General features: G+C 35.3%; 4 protein-coding genes across 6 annotated transcripts; 2 read left to right on the top strand and 2 right to left on the bottom strand.

Annotated features, from left to right (window-relative positions):
• Nucleotides 1–1,159: 1,159 nt before the first annotated feature.
• On the top strand, nt 1,160–5,740 carry LOC111810740 (scarecrow-like protein 27). The gene is made up of 2 exons (XM_023697509.1): nt 1,160–3,882; nt 5,453–5,740. Exon 1 carries the CDS (start codon nt 1,654–1,656, stop codon nt 3,841–3,843), a length of 2,190 nt encoding a protein of 729 aa, XP_023553277.1. The 5' UTR covers nt 1,160–1,653; the 3' UTR covers nt 3,844–3,882; nt 5,453–5,740.
• A 4,910-nt stretch (nt 5,741–10,650) lies between these two features.
• LOC111810871 lies at nt 10,651–11,979 on the top strand. The gene is made up of 3 exons (XM_023697689.1): nt 10,651–10,785; nt 10,912–10,993; nt 11,802–11,979. Exons 1-3 carry the CDS (start codon nt 10,741–10,743, stop codon nt 11,969–11,971), a joined length of 297 nt encoding a protein of 98 aa, XP_023553457.1. The 5' UTR covers nt 10,651–10,740; the 3' UTR covers nt 11,972–11,979.
• Nucleotides 11,980–12,153: 174 nt separating this feature from the next.
• On the bottom strand, nt 12,154–13,829 carry LOC111810870 (small heat shock protein, chloroplastic-like). Of its 2 annotated transcripts, none has more exons than XM_023697686.1 (2): nt 13,477–13,829; nt 12,154–12,750 (listed from the first exon to the last, which is right to left on the bottom strand). In XM_023697686.1, exons 1-2 carry the CDS (start codon nt 13,694–13,696, stop codon nt 12,332–12,334), a joined length of 639 nt encoding a protein of 212 aa, XP_023553454.1. In that variant the 5' UTR covers nt 13,697–13,829; the 3' UTR covers nt 12,154–12,331. The 2 variants fall into 2 exon arrangements, with proteins under 2 accessions (XP_023553454.1, XP_023553455.1); XM_023697687.1 differs by having other exon boundaries at nt 13,480–13,805.
• A 789-nt stretch (nt 13,830–14,618) lies between these two features.
• On the bottom strand, nt 14,619–21,308 carry LOC111810548 (phosphatidylinositol/phosphatidylcholine transfer protein SFH11). Of its 2 annotated transcripts, XM_023697261.1 has the most exons (11): nt 20,893–21,308; nt 20,335–20,434; nt 19,083–19,349; nt 18,290–18,367; nt 17,923–18,024; nt 17,794–17,843; nt 16,923–17,031; nt 16,757–16,837; nt 16,009–16,050; nt 15,842–15,883; nt 14,619–14,787 (listed from the first exon to the last, which is right to left on the bottom strand). In XM_023697261.1, exons 1-11 carry the CDS (start codon nt 21,255–21,257, stop codon nt 14,743–14,745), a joined length of 1,281 nt encoding a protein of 426 aa, XP_023553029.1. In that variant the 5' UTR covers nt 21,258–21,308; the 3' UTR covers nt 14,619–14,742. The 2 variants fall into 2 exon arrangements, with proteins under 2 accessions (XP_023553029.1, XP_023553030.1); XM_023697262.1 differs by lacking the exon at nt 19,083–19,349 and having other exon boundaries at nt 20,893–21,189.
• Between the last annotated feature and the right edge of the window lie 313 nt (nt 21,309–21,621).

The following is a 21,621-nucleotide window of genomic DNA, read 5'->3' as shown; positions in this document are numbered from 1 at the left end:
AAAAATTTAAAGAAAATCATAATTTTATAATTTTCACATTATTATAAAACATATTTAGAATTAAAATTCAAAAGATTTTAATTTATTTTATTTTTCTTTAATTAAAGAAGCTTTGGTTGACCAAAGAACTACTGTAGAAAATATTTCCCCGGCCCTTGAACGGTAGGAGAATTTTTATAATTCTTTTAGATAGCGATTGCATCTATAATGAATCAATAGACCAACAGTAAGACGACAACGTAACCAAGGCTAAGGATAGGAACTCCACCAATAGAAACCCTTTCATCAGCCAATAAGTCACGAGCGGAAACCGTAATCAAGGAGCTATCATAAGAATCCCTAAAACATCGTCCCGAGTAAAGGTCTAATGTCTTATCCATTATGTTTGAACAAACACATCACTCTAAACTTTATTTTAGCTCAACACTTCCAATGTCTTATCCATTATGTTTAAACAAACACATTAGTCTAAACTTTCTTTTAGCTCAACAGCTCCCATTTCTTATCCATTATGTTTGAACAAACAGATCACTCTAAATTTTCTTTTAGCTCGACAGTTCCCATGTCATATCCATTATGTTTGAACAAACACATCACTCTTAACTTTCTTTTAGCTCGATTGTTTCCATGCTTTATCCATTGTGTTTGAACAAACACATCACTCCAAACTTTCTCATAGCTTGACAGATCTGTTGTCTTATCCATTACGTTTAAACAAACACATCACTCTAAACTTTCTTTTACCTCGACAGTTCAGGTGTCTTATCCATTATGTTTGAATAAACACATCACTCTAAACTTTCTTTTACCTCGACAGTTCTCATGTCTTATCCATTATGTTTAAACAAACACATCACTCTGAACTTTCTTTTACCTCAACAGTTTTGATGTCTTATCCATTAGGTTCAAACAAACACATCACTCCAAACTTTCTTTTAGCTCGAACAATTTGAAAAACGAGAGATTAAACGATGGAGTTATAGAATTTTGGGTTGTTGTAAGGTTGGAAGAAGGAAATGAGAAGGGCCTTGTTGCTGATGTGTTTGAGCTGCCTGGTTTTGGGCTTTCTGAAATTAGGGAGGGAAAGAGAAGAGTATCCGAGTACAAACTAGAATGGAGGCAAGTAAATAAACAAAAAGGGCCAAAAACAAAACCATTTTAACCCAAAGAACAAAGAAATTAAAAGAAGAAGAAGAAGAAGAAGAAAGAGAAAAAGTAAGAGAAATGAAGAGAGAGAGAGTGGAGGAGAAGGAGGCGTACGCTTTATTGCCTTTTTTATGATGTACGCATCCATGGCAGAACAGAGAAGCCCACAGACCTCTGCTACAACACAAGCCTAGAACAACAGCAACAACAAACAAAACATCAATCTCTCAAGCGATAACAAGAAGAGCAACAACAAACACAGAGCAGCTATGGAAATGGAAGGTAGAAGGAAGAGGGGGTTGAGATGGAGGAAGAAGAGGAATTTCAAGAACAATCTCTGAAATGGGTTTTTGATAATGGGATTTTGGGATTCAATGGCATGCAAAGAAAAATGGTGGGTTTCAGATTAAACCCACAAATTTGTAGTTCTTCTCTTGTTTTCAAACCCTTTGGAGTGTTATTGTTCTTGATTTCTTCTTTGGCGGCTTTGTTCTTGCTTCTCTGGGTATGAGGGGGATTTCCTTTCATTTTCAGGGGAAGGGGGACTTGGAAATTTCAGCCGCGTTATCTTCTTCTCCGATTTGCTCTGGTTTTGCAGAAAAGTGGGTTAAGAAAGGGGAAGAACACCAAGAACTCGAAGAACAACAACAAGGGTTTTCTTATTTTCTTTTACCCAACAACGAACCCACTTCCGTTCTTCATATGAGAAGCCCCAGTCCTCCCACATCGGTTTCCACTCTCTCTTCTTCCTTTGGCGGTGGCGGTGGCGGTGGCGGTGGTTGTGTTCCTTCACTTCCTCCGGAGACCCCTTCTGTTGAGCCGCTCGCCGGAGCTGGTGTTGGGAACGCCATTTTCTCTAGTGGATTGGAAGATTTGGAGAGTATGTGGTCGGAAACTGCCGGCCCTGAACAGTCGTTTCTCCGATGGATCGCCGGGGATGTTGAAGATTCCACTATCGGGAGTAAAAACCCCTTTGATTTGGATGGCAATGCCGGTATCGGAATTGTCGAACAGGGTTCTGAATTCGGCGGCGGAGCTGGTAATGTTCTTGCTAACATTAATCCTAATTTATCGTTTCCTGTTCCTGCTTGTGGGGGGGCTAATTACAAGAGTTCTAGTTTGGGGATGAACAATCGCCATGGGAATTTGAATCTTCAGAGCCCTATCTTTAATGGGTCTCTTGAAAATCTTGTTGTTCCTGTTTCTGGTTTGATTCAGCCATTTGAGCGCCCTGATGAGAAGCCCCAGAGTTTGAATGCTGCTCAGGTTTTGTTGAACCAGCATCAGCACCCTCAGAATCCTAGCTTCTTTGTGCCATTGATGTTTGGTCAACAAGAACAGCAGCTCCAGCCTCAGCTGAAGAGGCACAATTCGAGCGGAGCACTCGACGCGAACCCGAACGGGTCGATACCGATACCGAATGAGATTTTGATGAGGAATCATCAGGTGCAGGTGTTGCAGCAGCAGCAGCAGCAGCAGCAGCTTGGTTATGCACCTGGTTTGCAGTGTCTTCCTCAGCAGAAGGCAATGTCCCCGAAGCCGAAAGTTGTAGGGCTTGGCGACGAAATGGCGTATAACAATCCCCCACAGCAACAGCAACATGCTTTGCTTGACCAGCTCTACAAGGCGGCGGAGCTGGTCGGGACTGGGAACTTCTCACACGCGCAAGGGATATTGGCGCGGCTCAATCACCAGCTCTCACCTGTTGGAAAGCCCCTTCAAAGGGCTGCTTTCTACTTCAAGGAGGCTCTTCAATTGCTCCTCCTTATGAACAACCCGGTTAATCCTCCTCCACCTCGCTGCCCGACACCGTTTGATGTGATCTTCAAGATGGGTGCTTACAAGGTGTTTTCCGAAATCTCCCCACTTGTTCAGTTTGTGAATTTCACCTGCAATCAGGCACTGCTCGAGGCTCTCGACGACGTTGGTCGAATTCACATTGTAGATTTCGATATTGGTTTTGGAGCACAATGGGCTTCTTTTATGCAGGAACTGTCCTTGAGGAACCAGGGTGCATCACTCAAAATCACTGCTTTTGCCTCTCCCTCGACACATCATCCGATTGAACTCGGGCTTATGCGCGAAAATCTCACTCAATTTGCTAATGACATTGGGATAAGTTTCGAGTTCGAAATGATCAACTTCGATTCCTTGAACCAGAACTCCTTTTCGTTGCCATTTTCTCGAGCAAACGAAAACGAGGCTATTGCAGTAAACTTCCCTCTATGTTCGACATCGAATCAACCAGCATTGCTTCCATCTCTCCTCCGTTTCATCAAACAACTCTCACCGAAACTTGTGGTTTCACTCGACCGAGGGTGCGATCGAAGTGACCTCCCATTTCCTCAGCATATGCTTCAGGCACTTCAGTCCTACATTAACCTCCTGGAATCTCTGGATGCTATTAATATGAACTCGGACGCTGTGAACAAGATCGAGAGGTTTCTTTTGCAACCGAGAATTGAAAGCACTGTTCTGGGGCGTCTTCGAGCGCCTGAAAGAATGCCCCTTTGGAAAACACTCTTTGCCTCTGCTGGCTTTACACCAGTAAACTTCAGCAACTTCACTGAAACTCAAGCAGAATGTGTAGCAAAGAGAACTTCTGTGAGGGGATTTCACGTCGAGAAACGCCAGGCTTCCCTAGTTTTATGCTGGCAGCGTCGGGAGCTCATCTCCGCTTCGGCCTGGAGATGTTGAAAGCTCGGGTTCTTATCAACGACTCCTATTATGCCAGAGGTTCAAATTTATCTACTCGTATAATTAATCATCAATAACATTGCACTGTTTTGTGGTATCTCTTAACTTTCATTACTTGTCATTCTTGCATCATTTTCTGCTCTTGATTCATAGGTCCAGACAGGCTAGCTTCCTTAGTGTATCTAAAAATCTAACTACAAGCATGTTAGTATATTATTTCTTCTGCAAAAACTGCCATTGTTGCTCTGGTTTCGTTTTCTTCGTTTCGTGTTTTATTGTAATGAAATGCACATTTTCTGGTTATGTTGGCTGTTCTACTTGTTCGAGAGGAAGATAGAACCGAGTTTGAAAGAAGGGTATAGATAGTGAGTCGTGGTGGCAATATTTGTACTAGAAGTGTTCCGTTTCACTCTGTTACGACTAGTTTTTGGAATTTGGCTAAGAATTCAACTTTTTCCTTGAGAAAGAGGAAAAGATTTGTCGGCTCAAGCCCACCGCTAGCAGATATTGTTCGATTTGGGCTTTCCCTTTCGAGCTTCCTCTCAAGGTTTTTAAAACGTGTCTACTAAGGATAGGTTTCCACACCCTTATAAAGAATGTTTCGTTCTCCTCTCCAACCGATGTGGGATCTCACAATTGTAAAGAACTTGTGAGAAACCGGCGAAACTAAATGGCTACCGAACCGAACCTTAGTGGTGTGCACTGTCTGTTTCTCTTTAGCTCTTTGATGATGTAAAGGTGTATTTAGAACTCAGCTGGATATCAAAGCCATTAGAATCTCAGAACATAGTGATTTTATACTTTCATGCTTTCTCTTTTGGGATAACTTCCATACCAGAGGTCTCACTAACTTATGCTAAGCTCATAGCCCGCTCCCTTGACGAGTCTTTGCCCGTCCCATGTCTAGTTACGAGAGACAACGAACCACTTGGAGGCTCGAACCTAGGATCTTCAAGTGTATCTCCATACATCTCGAGCCCTTCTCACCCTTATTATCTTGGGTTCTTGTAACAGCTCTAGCCCACCATTAGCCGATATTGTCCTCTTTGAGCTTTCCTTTTCGGTTTCCCCTCAAAGTTTTTAAAACGCGTACGAGGGAGAGGTTTCCACACCCTTATAGAGAACGTTTCGATCTCACAGTTCTAGCTTAAACTTAGAATGTAGAATGTCGCACACAGGCCATTCCCTAACTGGTTGCTTAGTTTGAGTTCTCAGCCCAGATGTCATCTCTACATATCTTGTAGCTAGATTTTGCTAACAGTGTAGCGAGTTTTCGATGGACATGCGCAGACAGTCTCGACTGTCATATCAATTCAGTTTGGGGAATCTTATACAAAACTCGAACCCGAATATTTTGGTGCTGTTTGGATCCAATTATCCTTATCATTATGCTCGGACAAGACCCGAAAAGCTGATAAAACTATAGTTCTTATGTTGGTTGATACGAGTGATTCATTCACATTGCTAATTAAGTATTACACTGCCATCACCTCCTGTCTTTGGTTCTTATAATTCAGTTTGAATGGCTTATAAATTACAATGATTCTCTCAAAATGCTTGTCTTTTTGCATATTGAATATCAAATTTGTGTGTATGGTTGTGGGAACAGGTACTGATGAAGAAGCCACATGGGTGAGTGAATTGTTTACTCATTTGTTCTTAGGTATGCCATTTTGGAGGCTTCCAAACATGGCCTAATTCTTAAAGCTTGAGGGGCAGTTCTTAGCAATGAGATTATATTATAATGAGTATCAATAAACAAACAAACAACTTTATTATTGAATGGAACATGCTATGTTTGGACTGTCACAAAGATTAATACTCGTATTGTAATACCAATTTGTTAGATTTCTATTCGGTAATTGTAATTTCTATCTGGGTTTGGTCTGGTTCGTAACGTTTTTGTTCTTATGGTTAATAGTTTGTAATACCCACGACAAGGATTAGACTGAAACAAGCATAGTTTTGATTATCGTTTCATAGAACAGTTGAATTATTCATTGAACGATAGGTTACTATAAGTGATGAAGACTCACAAATTAAATAATGGAAGATGGGAATTGGCTCTGGAGTGCAATGGCAAAAGGAAGCTTCACTGTAAGATTCACTCGTCGAGTATGACCTGCATTGTACTTTTTGTTAGGGATAATTTGATTGGGCAAATGAATATTGGCTCTCGAGTGTTATAGTGAAAGGGAGCTTGACTGTAAGATCCACTGGTCGAGCATGACCTACACCGGACTTTTTGCTAGGGATAATTTGATTGGTCAAATGGATATTGGCTCTCGAGTGTAATAGTGAAAGGGAGCTTGACTAAGATCCACTGGCACTGGACTTTTTGCTAGGGATAATTTGATTGGTCAAACGGATATTGGCTCTCAAATGTAATAGTGAAAGGGAGCTTGATTGTAAGATCCACTGGTCGAGCATGACTTACATTGAACTTTTTGCTAGGGATAATTTGATTAGTCAAACGGATATTGGCTCTCGAGTGCAATAGCGAAAGGGAGCTTGACTGTAAGATCCACTGGTCGAGCATGACTTGCATTGAGTTCTTTTGCTAGATATAATTTGATTGGGAATTGGCTCTCAAGTTCAATGGCAAAAGGGACCTTAACGGTAAGATCCACTCGTCGAGCATGACCTGCATTGAGTTTTTTGCCCTATATAATTTGATTGGCTAGACGAGAATTGGCTCTCAAGTGTAATGGCAGAAGGGAGAGCTTGACTGCAAGATCCACTCGTCGAGCATGACCTACATCAGGCTTTTTGTTAGATATAATTTGATCAGCCAGACGGGAATTGGCTCCCGAGTGTATTGATAGAAAGGAGGTTGAGCTTGACTACAAGATCCACTTGTCGAACGTGACCTGCACCGAGCTAGTTTTCACTAGATCAAAGCTCATTTTTATTATTATAAAAAAGGTGTGTGATACAATAATTGTGTGGGAGAAATGTGGATGATGTGTAGAAGAGGTATGATATGATCAAAATTATTGGAATTGGATACAAATCTGACACCCAAAATGAATGGCTGTGATTTGTTTTGATTATTTATTTATTTATTTTATTATATATATTTATGATGGCATGAAAAGTACATAGATCTGCACAATAGAGTTGCTTTCATGAACCTTTTTTTTTTTTTTTTTAATCTTTTTTGGGATTTTATAATTTTCAAATTATTATTACTTTTTTTCACCTTTTTCTAATATATTCTTAGGGCACAAATCAAAATCTATATATATAATTTATAGGATAGGTAAAGTAGGAAAATGTCGGGAGGGGCCACGAGGTATCGAATATAAATTCCAATTTTTTGTCCAAATTTTCGATGTGGGGCGTTAGAGCTATTTTTCAATTGATATTAAATTTAAACATTCGAGCATGATTAAGTAGGTATGACATAAGTTAACATGGTAAACATCAAACATTATATATTTTGGAGCGTAAAGTCTCAACGACTTAGCTCGAAAAATGTTTCGGGTTTTGGAGTTATAGCGAGGAGGGAAAAATCCAATTAAAAAATATGAATGTCATTATCACATTAAAAAATGGAAGATGATCTTTAGAAGGGTGTAGAGATATGGGAGGCATTTATTGTGGTGTTGGGTGGGTTTGTGGTCCTCTTCCCCACCCATCCATTTCTAAGCATAAGCTCTTGGATTATTTCAAAAAGAGAAACCAATAAATAAATAAAGTTTAAAACTTTTCCCGGTTCTGTCACGACCCAAGCTCAGGATTCAAAACGATCCCTTACGACATGGTTGAATAATTTTATTCGGCCACCTATCATAGAATTGCTCCAAGTAAAACACGTAATTTTTGAAGTTCGTGAGATTGAGTCACTGGACAGGAAAGTTTTAGGACCGCTCTTATTTAGATGTGGTATTGGTTCATTCATGTATCTCTCATTTACTCGTATGTCACATTTTCTTACCTTTACGTCTTTTTAATCGTGTCGTTATTTGTCATTCGCAGTAATTTCACTATCTATTTAATTATATCAAATAATGTTAATTCTACTCGGATCAAATTGGGCCCTAATGAACTGGAGATTAATTAGGCCCAAAATCTAGAGTTACGCCCAAAGCCCAATTCTAAAGGTAAGTTTCAAAATGAATGAAGCCCAATTCAAATGGTTGGGCCCAAAGTCCAAATTCAAAAATAAAGAATTTCAATCCCAAAAAGATAATTAGGCCCAAAATCTAGATCCAAAAGAGTTAGGCCCAAAGCCCAATTCAAATGGTTAGGCCCAAAGCCCAATTCTAGGGTAAGTTTCAAAATGAATAAAGCCCAATTCAAATAGTTGGGCCCAAAGTCCAAATTCAAAAATAGAATTTTAATCCAAAAACATTTATAAGGATAATAAGCCCAAATTCTAGATCCAAAAGAGTTAGGCCCAAAGCCCAATTCAAATGGTTAGGCCCAAAGCCCAATTCTAAAGGGTAAGTTTCAAATGAATGAAGCCCAATTCAAATGGTTAGGCCCAAAGCCCAATTCTAAGGTAAGTTTCAAAATGAATGAAGCCCAATTTGGGCCCAAAGTCCAAATTCAAATGTAGAGAATTTCAATCCCAAAAAACATTTATAAGGATTTAGAAAATTGAAAATCCAACGATATTGAAAAGGGTCGGGTTGTTTGTTCATTTATTTAAAAATTAATATTTTTATAGTAAGAAAAAATATATTTATTAAAATTAAAAATTCGAGCTAGTTCTATTCAATCTAACCCAATCTATAAAATCTTCATTTATTTCAATCTAACCCAACCCAAATAAGTTTATTATTCAACACAAACTGAATGAGTTAAATTGGGTTAATCCAATTTTACGAGTGATCGAATTAGAATATAACATTACAGTAGATGTTATTGGAAGCTCTTTACTCGAGCTATGTAGCCTTAGAGAGTGCTTTGGACCACAACCAGGCAAGAACTCAACTGACTCTAACTCTCTTATTCCATTTGTTGTTTTTTTTTTTTTTTTTGTTGGATAATGAAAGTCCCACATCGGCTAATTTAGGGAATGATCATGAGTTTATAAACAAAAAATACTCTCTCCATTGACATAAGGTCTTTTGGGGAAGCTCAAAGCAAACTCATAAGAGCTTATACTCAAAGTAGACAATATCAGATCACATATTAAAAATATTATTAAAAAAAACTTTAATGAAGGATGAATTAAAGTATGAAATTACCCATACTTTCATTTATTTATTTATTTTAATTTCAATAATTAATAATAATAGAGCCATGATAGGGAAGGGATGATAAGAACATGAAGTCACGATGCCATAACTTAAACATATATACCATTTTGTTTTTATTTATACAATTTACTCGACTAAATTAATAAAAATACTTTTATAAATTTTATATTTTATTTTAAAAAGATTTTTATGGTTAGTTTTGAATGAAAACCGTTACTACTTTATTTAAAAAATACATTAAAAAATACAAATATATATTAATACCCCATAATCAAAAGATTGGTTGTTGAGGAAGGGAATTGTTCTTTGTTTAGAACATTGATTAATTTATAATTGAAATTGAAAAAAAGAAAAAAAAAAAAAGAATTATTAAAACCCAAGTTGGAATATATTAAGGAAACAGAGAGCATCAAATTTGTGAGAGAAAAATATTTTTCTACAAATGGGAAAAAATAAATTGACTAATTTCTTATATAATTTTTAATTTTTTCATTTAATTATCTTTAATATTGAATTGATTTTTTTTTAAAAAAAATTTTTTTGACAAAAATATATAGTTAATTTGTTATTTTATTAACCCATTTAAATATATGAAAATGTAAAAAAGAGATCGTTCAAGCCCACCAGTAATAAATAGTGTCTGTTTTAGACCGTTCGACCATGTTCAGGATTCGAATTATGATTTGAACTCATGTCCAAGATTCAGGTCATGATCCGGAACAAAATAGGAAGGTGCATCTTGTTTGGATAGGTAATAACTTCATTCTATGGTGGCTTTGCTTTGGGCTTCCCAAAAGGCCTCATACCAATGAAGAGTGTATTCTTTGTTTATAAACTCACGATCATTCCCTAAATTAGCCGATGTGGGACTTTCATCATCCAACACCTCCCCTCGAACAAAGCACGCCTCCCCTTAATCGAGGCTCGACTCCTTTGGAGTCTTAGTCATTTTTTACTGCCTTCGAGGAGGCTCGACTCCTTTGGAGTCTTAGTCATTTTTTACTGCCTTTTTCTTTTTGGAATCCTTTGCTCGAGATTCGAGGATTTGCCAATCTATTGGCACGATTAAGTTTAGGGCATGACTCTGATACCATGTTAGACGAACACGACTCTCCACAATGGTATGATATTGTGCATTTTGAACATAAGCTCTCAAGATAACTTGAAAATTAAAAAATTTATTCGACACACAATTGAAAAAAAATTATTAGACATTATTCAAAGTACAAGTACAGGCATCAAAATAACTAAACATAAAACCAAAAGTTTACAAACTAAGCACGTAATTTACCAAAAACAAATCGACCCCACTTCGAGCAAGCATCGAAAGAATTGATCCAATGTTGGTTCGAGTAGGAAGAAAGGAATTGAACCCAAATAAAGCCAGATACCAATTACCAATCCGATTACCGATTTATAGGATTAACCCGAACAAAAGATCTAAAGTCCGAATATATAATAATAAAAGACGGAGAGAATGTGAAAAGATTCATTGGAAAAGGTTTAATTAAAATAGTCAAATATGCCAACCCTAAGATTAAATTAGGCCAAAAAATGATGAATTGGTCTATTTAATAAGGCGCCTAAGAAGTTAGATGGAAATGTTCAGAAGCATCATCCATGGCTGCCTAACTAGAGAGAGAAAATAGAGAGAGAAAGTCAAGAACATTGACTAACAGAGCCAAGAATGGAGCAATCTTTGTTGTTTTCTGAGGATCTTACACCCCCTTCTGTAAGATTTTTCAAATATGTTCTTGTTTTTTTTTTTGGTGAATTTCTTAGAATAATATGTGTTTTTGTGAGATTATATTTATATATTTTATTGAAAGATTTATAATTTTTTGTTTTTGTTTGATAGTTTCAGGTAATTGTTATAAATGCAAATATGAGCTGCAATGGTTGTCGCCAAAGAGTTTCTCAACTTCTCTCTAAAATCTCTGGTTCGTATATTTTTCTTCTTCATCGTTATCCCGTCTCTTATTTTTGTTTCGAGTTCAAAATAGCTACTTCGAGTAACAAGATTTGAATAGTTTTATCTCTTAGATGAGAGTACATCACGCTCAAGTCCACTCTTACTTGTTTTGTTATATAAACTTAAGAACGTGAATTTAAACTCTTTAACATTTATTGGAGATGTTTTTTTTTTAGTTAATAGCATATTAGGGGGAGAGAATTGGGATAATTAAGTTTAGCTATACTCGAATGGGTTAAAATTTACTAAAACTACAGTATCTTTGAGTGAAACAAAAGTTTCGTATTAATTCATTATGAACTTAAGGATTACACATTTAACTGAAATGAGAAGAGACAAAGTGATTCTTTATTCAAAGATATCAAAATGACAGAACAAATATATTAGATCATACATAAAATCAAATTATATGGGTTGCAAGATCTCACATTAATTGTAGAAGAGAACGAACAAACATTCAAATGTGTTGGAGGATGGAAATCCCACATCCGCTAATTTAGGGAATGATCACAGGTTTATAAGTGAGTTGGTATGAGGCCTTTTAGGGAAGTCCAAAGCCCAAAGCAAAGCAATGAAAGCTTTGAGACAATATCATACCATTGTGGAGAGTCGTGTTCGTCTACTGCCAAATTTAGAAAAGGAGTCGAGCCTCGATTAAGGGAAGGCAGGGAAGGCGCACTTTGTATTAAAACCACTTTTCTTTTATTCTTTTGAATTAAAATGGGTCCCTTCAACTTTGCATTCTAAAGGTTTACTTTTCTTGTCTAAATATGCAGAGTTAGTCGAGTTCACCATAGATGTGACAAAAAAACAAGTGGTTGTAAAAGGAAATGTGAAATTCCAAGGCAAGATTCACGAAGAAAATGGAGTCCATTCTCAAACCTACAACTCCAAATCTCTAAAATCACAATCCCTCACCCATCAATTCTCGAACAATTGCTTTTAAATTGATACTTTTTTTAATCCAAGTAGGCATCACATTTACTCAAATTATTATTGTATCTATACATCTAACTCGAACCACAAGATTATGTTATGTTGTAACTTCAATTGATTAACTGAAATTCCGTAGCATAGCAGCATGTGATTCCATCAAATACTCCTTGAACCTCAAATCGACTCAAATGATTCACCAACACAGCTTCAAATTCACACATTTTATTGAAAATCTCCACATCCAGAGAGCTACAACAAACACCTCCATGAAAGTGAACAAAGCAAAACTAAACAGAAAGCTCTACATTCTACAGTGTGAAAACAACAGAGAGTATGGTGTTCACCGTTTTTTTCTGCTAGTTTTGTCCAACTACTCGACAGTAATTTGCTTCACATCCTTCCTCTCTTCTTCCTTCACCTTTGGCACAGCTACTTTCAGAACTCCATTCTTCATCTCTGCTTTGATTGAATCCAGTTGATAGAGGTTAGCAGGCAAATCGAGTCGGCTCGAGAATCGTCTCCGATCAGATTCGTCCTCGGATTCTTTAGCAGCCTCGCCTTTGATAATGAGAGTGTTCTGCTCCACACTCACCTTCACATCTTCTTTGCTGAGTCCAGGCATGTCCATTCGTAGGTACAGAGCGTCGTCGTCTTCTCTCACGTCCCATCCCCTCCTAGATCCTGCTCCTACTCCTCGTGAAGCTGCCAGAAATGGATCTTCCATGAACTGATCCATCAGATTCAGAACCTGGCTTAGGCTTCGTGTCGGAGAAAACGGATCGAACACGTCTGTAAATCGACAACCAAGGATTGTTAAGAACAAGATTTCTCCATTAACAAACAACTAAAATACGACAAATGCACGACTATACTCTGGTATTCATCCAGGAGAGAGAACAGAGCAACGTTCGCCACGAACACAAGATAAAGACTTAGAATGTAAAGAAGGATCTGCCATCAGCAAGCGAGTAAGTTTCTCGCTAAAACGACTCATTCTTTGAAGGTTTCATGCCAACATTCAAATAAACAATATCCTCTCTGAAACACAACCAATTTCAAATCATTTCCTAGCAGATAATCGTCAATCAGAGTGACCAGGTCAAGCTTTCTCACTCGGTCGCAACCACTTCCAGATGGTTCCATAACTTCAACAAGTAAGAAAATATTAACACTAGACTACTCGATCAATAACAACTGTCATGCCGAAATTCGTCAAGCAGAGTAATATCCGCAGGATTCGTCATGAACAAGCAAGCAGGATCAACAAAATCATAGATGATTTCAACACGACACTCCTCAAAGACCGATGAAATAGTTCAGCCATGCTCTCACAACATATAATCTCGAACTCCACTCGGAAGTTCCACAACCGTTTCCACATATGTAACCGTATTACACAAACAAGCAACAAAAAACTCACGAAAACGTAGTTCAGAACTCCAGAACAATATAGAAGCATCACAATCAATTAAAAAATCTCGAGTTAAAGGCTCTAACAAGGACAAAGATAACAACTACCTGCGAAACCAGGAAAGCGATCATAAGAACGAGACAGAGAGCGGTCAGAGCGGCGGTCCACATCAACGGAGCGTTCGTCGTCATTGTAGCTGGTCATCTGAGCATTAGTGTTGAACGAACGACCGACAGAGGGAAGAACAGAAGCTGAGCGAACAGGATTGAAGAGCTTAGCGGCGGAGTTAGCAGCCAGCCTTCGAAGAGCGATCGAAGAAGCCATTGATGCAGATTTGGAAAGCTTGAAACTCAGAGACGTATGGGAGAATTCACTGGTTCATAGGATTGCGGATTAATTGCACGAGAAGTTGGGGTTTTATAGAAGAAGAAGAAGCGTGGGGAAGGGGAAAGAAGGTTCTAGTAATGGAGGTTCTCTTCCGGTACAATGGCGGGGTTTCTAGAACATTACCGCTTTGTTCGGGACGCTTCTTAACTTTAATTAATTACAATTTAGTCCTTCAATTCTTCAATTCTTACAAAAATGTCATATAAATTTGTCAATTTTAATTTTATGGACTAATTTGATATTTTCTAATTTACAAATAAATAAATAAAATTAAAACTTTAACTCCATATTATTTATAAAATTCAATATTAAGTCTAACCATTTAATTACTTTTAAAATTTTTAAATAGATTATTAAGACATAAAATTAAAATAAAATAGTTTTAAATAATTTTAAATTTCTGTTATACTGAAGATTTTTTTTTTTTTTGGAAAAAAAAAAAACTTAATAATATTTAACTTATTTTTCTTAAATTATTTTATTTTTTAGTTCATGATTTTGTACTTTAAATATTATTTATGTTCGAGAGTTAATATTTTTAACTTAAATTTTCAAAATTGTAACCAATAGATTGTGACATTAAATTTAATTTTATATCTAATATCCATTAAAATATTTCAAAAAATAGGTAGAAAATAAAAAATTTAAGAATATATAAAATATTTAAAATGAGAGACATTTTAAATAAAATTTAAATTTAATTTAATTTTTTTTAAGAAAAATTATCTTTTTAATCTTTAATTTTTATATATTATGACTTTAAAATCAATGCGGGTAAATTCTAAGATTTTGTAAATATTTTTAAATATATATTTTTTAATTTCTTTGATATTAGCGACAATAATGGAAACCAAATATATAATATCAATTGGTCAATTTTTTTTTAAACTTAATTCCAATAAAGGTTAATTTTATGGAGTATTAAGCTCTTTTTTTTTTTTTTTTAAATAATAAATTCATGCATTTTTGTTGGATTTTGTTCCTCAAGTTCTCAAGTCTTCAATATGTTGTGTAAGATCTTTCAAAATCTGTAAAAAAAAAAAAAATAAAAAAAAAACCATAAAATAATGATTATAGTTTAGTAATTAAAGTTATTATAATTAAAAAAAAATACAAAAATTATTACCTTAAGGAAATGCAAAATTAGTTCAATTATATATATATATATATATATATATATATTTATTTTTTTTTCTTTTACAAAATAAAATTTGAATAGGATTACATATTTAGTTTTTAGATCAATATTAAATTATTACGTTAATGCACATTTTGGATTTCATCGTAATAATTGAATAGTTTAAGGATTTATTCGAAATAATGATTATTTTATTTACGGACGTGGTCTATGCATTTAGTAAGTATTAATAACCACTCTTTTATAGTTCAAGGATAATTTACGTAATTTTGTCCCTCTTTAAGGGCCAAATATTCCAACACTACCTCCCGTATATTTCACTAATATATTTATCTATTTATTTGTAAGTTTCTTAAATTTTCAAAAGTTTCAATAATACCTTGGAAAAAAAAAAATCTAGAATTACCCTTTTCCGTAATTTTAAATTGAAGCGGAACTTTTTAAAAAAAAAATAAAAAATAAAAATTATATTTAAAAACTACTTGGGAACACTTTTTATCCTTATAAAACAGTCTATCCACTGTCTATAGATTACTTCTGTTGGATGATGGAAGTCCCACATCAACTCATTTAGGGAATGATCATGGGTTTATAAGTGAGGAATACTAACTCCATTGGTATGGAGTCGAGCCTCGATTAAGGGGAGACACACTTTGTTCGAGGGGAGGTGTTGGATGATGGAAGTCCCACATCGACTAATTTAGGGAATGATCATGGGTTTATAAGTGAAGAATACTAACTCCATTGTTACGAGGCTTTTTGGGGAAACCCAAAGTAAAGCCCTGACCACTTATACTCAAAGTGGACAATATCATACTTTTGTGGAGTGTCGTGTTAGTATTTTTGAAACGTGATACTAACCGAAAAAAAATATATATATATATTTTGGAATAAAAGATATTTTTTAACATTGAAATTTTAATAATTAAAATAAGAAAACTCACCAGTTTGGTATCTTCAAGTGCTGTTTCTAGTGCCTCAATTTTCTGCAATTAAAAAAAAAAAAAAAAAAAAAAAAAAAAAAAAAAAAAAAAAAAAAAANAAAAAACTTAATTATTTATTTCTCTACCATAATTATTAAAAAAAAAAATTCTAAAACCATAAAACACACTTTCTTGGCCTCTGCTAGTGCTCCTTCAAAGGCTTCTATTTTCTGCAAAATAATCTCATAAATTAATTATTCTCCAATTCACAATATTCTTACCGACACGATAAACTTAACAGCCATTTTCAAGATACTGTGTTCTATGCTTAAGACATCGTAATATCAAAAAACAAATAGTATTTTAACGACAACGTAGTAGGACATTGAAATTTGATTCAATGTAGTCTTACAATATTTGATTCGAGATGGTATTAACTCATCGTGCTCTACATGATACTCATGAATTATCTGCTTCAATTAGGAGCGACTCAAAAAATAATTATGGGTTGAGTTGGTTCATGAATTCCTTGAGACTCCAAACTATTTGGATGTTAATTTTTCAAAATATATACTCTCTGATTGTTTATTTAAAATTTATAAAACCAACCCAACCCAAATAATGTCCGTTGGAGTTGAGTTGAGTGTTGTTCATTATTTAACGAAAGTTGTTTGAGTTGAAAAAAATTTACAATCCGAACAATTGAGTTGCGTATAAAATGTCACGACTCGACCCGACCTAACTCAAACTCAACCCACGAATACTCCTTGCTTTAATGACCTAATTATGCACAAAACTGGAAGCTCATAAACTTATGGGACGTTTTTTAAGTTCAAAAGATATCATAACCACAAAATAAAAAATTCGAGAATCTATTAGACACGAACATGAAAATTCAGATACTAATATAACTCGAGATTGGAAGAAGTTGCTTACTCGATTGTCTAGGCGAGCGTCTTCGGAAGCCAAACCACTTTCTTCTTCATTATCATAAGTTTCATCAGCTGAAGAGAGAACCTGCTAAAAATAAATCAAATAAATATTTTATTAAATATTATATATTTTTTTTAAATTATAAAAATTTGTTTGGGTTAAAAATGACCTGAACCATGGCTAGAATCGTAGGGTTGTTCCATGGACCTCTGTCACTTGAAAGGCAGCCTCCATATTCAGAACAACAACAATTTCCACCAAGGAAATTTGGTAAATTACTGCAAATTTTTACTTACTTCCATCAATTTATATGTCAATCAATCGGTTATCGGGATCAGAATCGGGATCGGGATATACACGGGTTAGATTGGGTTCAGTTTAGTTAGGAAAATCTTTCGAACTAACTTGAAATTTCAGATTAGTTGAACTGATACCCCGAACCATCCAAGTAGGGTTCAGAACCCAACCTGACCCTCTATTTCGAGTTGGGTTGGGTAGGCGTGTCGAGTTGTTTATATATATATATATATATATATATATATATATAAACAATTTAAAGGTCATACTTATTCACGGTACTTGTTACCTTAATAACTAAAATGTCATAAAATTTAAATTTCAACTTTTTAAAAAAATATTAAAAAATGTGTTTAGAGTTGGCGTTATATTTTAAAAAATATTTATGAAATTTTAAATAATTATTAAAAATAAAATTCAAAAATATTTTTTTACCGTCTATCTACATCTCATAGATTATCTCTTTTTAATATTATTTTTTTAAATTTTATTAGTATTTTTTAGACATGGTATTACCGGTAAGACTGATTTTAAAGTTTTTAAAGAAGTTGAAGACTATGAATGAAAATTTGAAAACTCGAGGGTATTTTTTAAACAAAGTAGAAAATTTATGAGTATTTTTATTAATTTAACTTTATTTAAAATTACTTATTAGGACTAAAATTGCACCATGGCCAAAATGAATAAATTTAGAAGTACAACGATGAAAGCAGAGTACAAAAACACAAAACGTTACACGATACCTTGGATCGATGATCTCACGTAGCTCGGGAACAAAATTATTCCCCAAAACCTGATGTTATAGATTCGAGATGAGATAATAAAAGCAAGAAATAAAATTTATGTAATTAAAAAGAAAAGAAATTTCAAACATGAATCTTAGCTAACGTGCGAGCATCGAGAAATGCCCTCAATGCTTTCCACAATATCTTAAATCCCGACCCAGCATTCACTATAAACAGTTGATTTAATGTCTGCAAAACAATTCATAAAACAAATTTAAATATTAATTTGGTTTCAGTAGTTGAACTATGCTTAAATTGGTCTATTACTTCAATTAAATTATTAGGACAAAGTTTGTTAAGAAAATCATGATCGGGATAACAAACTCAAAGCTATGGAACTTGGTTATCGGCGATAATGCCTAATAAAATAAACAAATTAAGGTATAAGACGGGATTAAAACTAAGATTAAAGCACGAGGACTAACTGATTAATATTACATGTTCTTCAACATACCTCGGGATAGTAATTACTATCAATCTTCTGAATTTCTGTAAAGAGATATCTGGCAGGTTTAGAGAAGTTAGATACCCCCTAAAGAAACAAAAAAACCTCGTAAATTTCAACTTTTACTCACTAGAACAATAATCAACGCTTTAAAGTTCCATGATTTATTTGACAAATTTAAAAGTTCTGGGACTAAACTTATCATTTAATCTTTTCTAAAACATACCCACGTGTCAAAAATTGTAACGACCCAGGTCCACCGTTAGCAGATATTGTCGGTTTCCTCTTAAAGTTTTTAAAACGCATCTGTTAGGGAGAGGTTTCCACATTCTTATAGAGGGTGTTTCGTTCTCCTCTCCCACCGATGTGGGATCTTACAAAAATGATTTCAACTCGACCTGTAACAGCTCAAGCCCACCACTTGCATATATTATCCTCCTTGAACTTTTCCTCTTAGGCTTCCTCTCAAGGGTTTAAAACGCGTCTGCTAAGGAGAGGTTTCTACACTCTTATAAGGAATGTTTCGTTCCTCTCTCCAACCGATGTGGAATCTCACAATCCACCCCTTTTGGTGGCTCAACGTCCTCACTGACACACCGAGAACAATATCTGTTAGTAGTGGACTTGGGCTGTTACAAGACCCTATTAATTTTTACCATAAACTTCTATAAAAACACACCCACACGTATACATCAATGTTGTCTATCGTGCAACACATCTCGACCCACACAAAGCAAGCTATAAATGAAACGTTTACCGAGAATATACCGATCGAACGAGAGGGATAAAGAACAATGCTTACCGCACCACCGACGTCTAAAATTGTTGTAGTAGAAGCAATGTGCTTCTTGGCTTCAATAGAACATGAAGGATATCTAATGCTCAAAGTCTTCTCTTGTTCATAAACATGATACTTCACAAATCTCTCAAGTGTTGTTACTTGCAACAATTTGTTGAGATCAACCATCCCAAGCCTTTCAATGTATATTGGCCTTCCATATTTGTCTACTCCATGGTACCCATGAGGGTACCATTTCTTCACCTCTTCTTTCTCTTCGAACTTAAAACCCTACATTAATTCTTCGATTAAGATTCTTTCGATGATCATAGCATAAAGTTTATTAATCGTTCTAAGTCATATAGTTATCTGATCCCAACTTAAACAATTGAAAGTATAAAAACTAAGACATTTATAGTTGGTAGATGAACACGACTCTCTACGATAGTATGATATTATCTACTTTGAACGAGCATAAGCTTTCATGGCTTTGCTTTGGGCTTCTCTAAAAGGCTTCATCCAACACCTCCCCTTAATCGAGGTTCAACTCCTTTTCTTTTGGAGTCCCATGGCTGAGTTTAGAGCATAGCTCTGATACCATGTAAGATGAACACGACTCTCCACAATGGTATGATATTATCCACTTTGAGCCTAAGCTCTCATGGTTTTGCTTTGGGTTTCCGAGAAGGCCTCGTTCCAATAGAGAGAGTATTCCTTGATTATAAACTCATGAACATTTCCTAAATTAGTCGACGTGACGTGGGACTTTCATCCAACAATAGTCAATTTTCAAAAACTAAACAAAACCCGAAATTTATTTTTTTATGGCCGAGTTGTAACACTATTTTATCACACACTAATTTCATTTTTTTAAGGAAACATTTGAAACACAATGGAACAACGACCTTAATTTTCAAAACTTGGACTTAGATGTGTTTGGGTTGACTTTTCATGAGAAAAAAAAAATTATTTTTTAGTGAATTTTTCACAATAAATTAAAATGACCAAAATACCCTTACATTACCCCGCCTAATCTCTCAACCTTCGTTCCACCACGACTATCATTGACTTTCAGCTATCGTCCATCGTTGGTGACCACCACCACCACTCACCAAAGATCATCGATCACACCCGACCAGCAACCAATCATAGTGTTTTAAATACAATTTTAAACTTAGTATTAGTATTTTGAGGGTCGAGTAAATCAAACAAAATAGAAAATGTATTTTTGAAAAATATTAAAAATATCAAAACAACACATAAAATTATGAATTACCTTTGAAATTGCATCGGTTCTAAAATCCTCACGCCATTTGATGAATTTCAAAAACATGTCTTTTGCTGCTGTCGTATCAAAATCTCTCATCCTTAGGAATCTAAATAACATATAAAAATAAAACCATATTAATCTTACAAATTACCAAATAATTAAAATTAGAGTCTCGTTCATATTTTCGTTCTCGAACTTTTAACATTTTTTTATTTTTGGCCGTTTAATTTTCAAAACCGTACTCATTTTGGCCATAATCTTTATAATTTTACTTACAGATGTATAACATGACATAGCTAGGTTTCGTGCAAATATGAATTAACATGTTGGCTCGAGCATTTACTATATTAGGAGTGTTCGTGAGATGGACCGTGACCTTTTTTAGACCAAACTCAACTCAACCATAATTTTTTTGAGTTGGGTTTATTCGGGTCAGTTGGATTATTTATTTAATTTATTTTTAATAAAAAAAAAAGATAAAATTTTTAAGATATTAGTGGATTTACGGAGCTTATGAACGAACCCAACCTATAAAATTTTCATAACGACGAAACGAGAGGTCACCTGAGAAGAGTATGATAATCGTTGAATTTGGTTGGCAATTGGCCCTCAAGAAAAAGCATTTCCCTTAACTTATCAACAGCTTCTTCATCCTTTGGATCATGTTTCTCTTCCATTGCCCTCTTCAAGCTTCCTCTCGACGATCTCCGTAACCTTAGCGGGTGAAGCAGCTTCGAGCCTAGGCCTCTGCCCTTCGGTGCATCCATCGTCGCCTCAACTGTCGAGGGTGGGAACCAGAAAGTCTCAATGGGAGGGTACACATTCTTCGTCTTCGAATTCGACAGGAGTTCTTCGTCTTCGTCTCCGTCTCCGCCACTGCTGCCTTTCGACACGTCTATATCTTTAGACTTCTTTTTCGTAATATACATTCGGATTCGAGTTAAGAATGTGATCACAATTGAATCCAGATTTGAAGAGCTTTTCTTTGGAGGATCTAAAATGGAATGGATTTGTGAGAAATGGTTTGTATATTAAGGAATGAAAGGTGGCTAAAAGGAGAGGATCAAATGCTTGTCTTGGCATAAATTTTTGGAATATTTTGAGCGCCAAGCAACAGAACCAGCCCATTGGGCCTTCTTTTTCTAATGGGCCTTCTTCCTTCTAGGCCCAATGTTGGACTTTTCGGTTCGGTTGGGACGTTTTTTTAGACCCAACTCAATTGTTCGAGTTGTAAATTTTTCAATCCCAATAACCTTGTAAAATAATGAACCTAACTCAACGCATGATGTTTTC

This window comes from Cucurbita pepo, chromosome LG14 (assembly GCF_002806865.2).
Source record: "Cucurbita pepo subsp. pepo cultivar mu-cu-16 chromosome LG14, ASM280686v2, whole genome shotgun sequence".
NCBI lineage: Eukaryota > Viridiplantae > Streptophyta > Magnoliopsida > Cucurbitales > Cucurbitaceae > Cucurbita > Cucurbita pepo.
The sequence above is the reverse complement of the archived record's forward strand: the minus strand, read 5'-3'. Positions and strand labels throughout refer to the sequence as shown.

Excerpts from the sequence above, each read along its gene's own strand:
- LOC111810740 (XM_023697509.1), top strand. The coding sequence starts at position 1,654 with ATGAGGGGGATTTCCTTTCATTTTCAGGGGAAGGGGGACTTGGAAATT.
- LOC111810871 (XM_023697689.1), top strand. The coding sequence starts at position 10,741 with ATGGAGCAATCTTTGTTGTTTTCTGAGGATCTTACACCCCCTTCT. Across the intron at positions 10,786-10,911 it reads AGGATCTTACACCCCCTTCT|TTTCAGGTAATTGTTATAAA; the intron begins GTAAGATTTTTC and ends TTTGTTTGATAG. Across the intron at positions 10,994-11,801 it reads ACTTCTCTCTAAAATCTCTG|AGTTAGTCGAGTTCACCATA; the intron begins GTTCGTATATTT and ends CTAAATATGCAG.
- LOC111810870 (XM_023697686.1), bottom strand. The coding sequence starts at position 13,696 with ATGGCTTCTTCGATCGCTCTTCGAAGGCTGGCTGCTAACTCCGCCGCT. Across the intron at positions 12,751-13,476 it reads CTTTCCTGGTTTCGCAGGTA|ACGTGTTCGATCCGTTTTCT; the intron begins GTTGTTATCTTT and ends GTCGATTTACAG.
- LOC111810548 (XM_023697261.1), bottom strand. The coding sequence starts at position 21,257 with ATGTATATTACGAAAAAGAAGTCTAAAGATATAGACGTGTCGAAAGGC. Across the intron at positions 17,844-17,922 it reads GCACGTTAGCTAAGATTCAT|GTTTTGGGGAATAATTTTGT; the intron begins GTTTGAAATTTC and ends CTATAACATCAG. Across the intron at positions 14,788-15,841 it reads CACTTGAAGATACCAAACTG|ATTTTGAAAGATCTTACACA; the intron begins GTGAGTTTTCTT and ends TTTTTTTTACAG.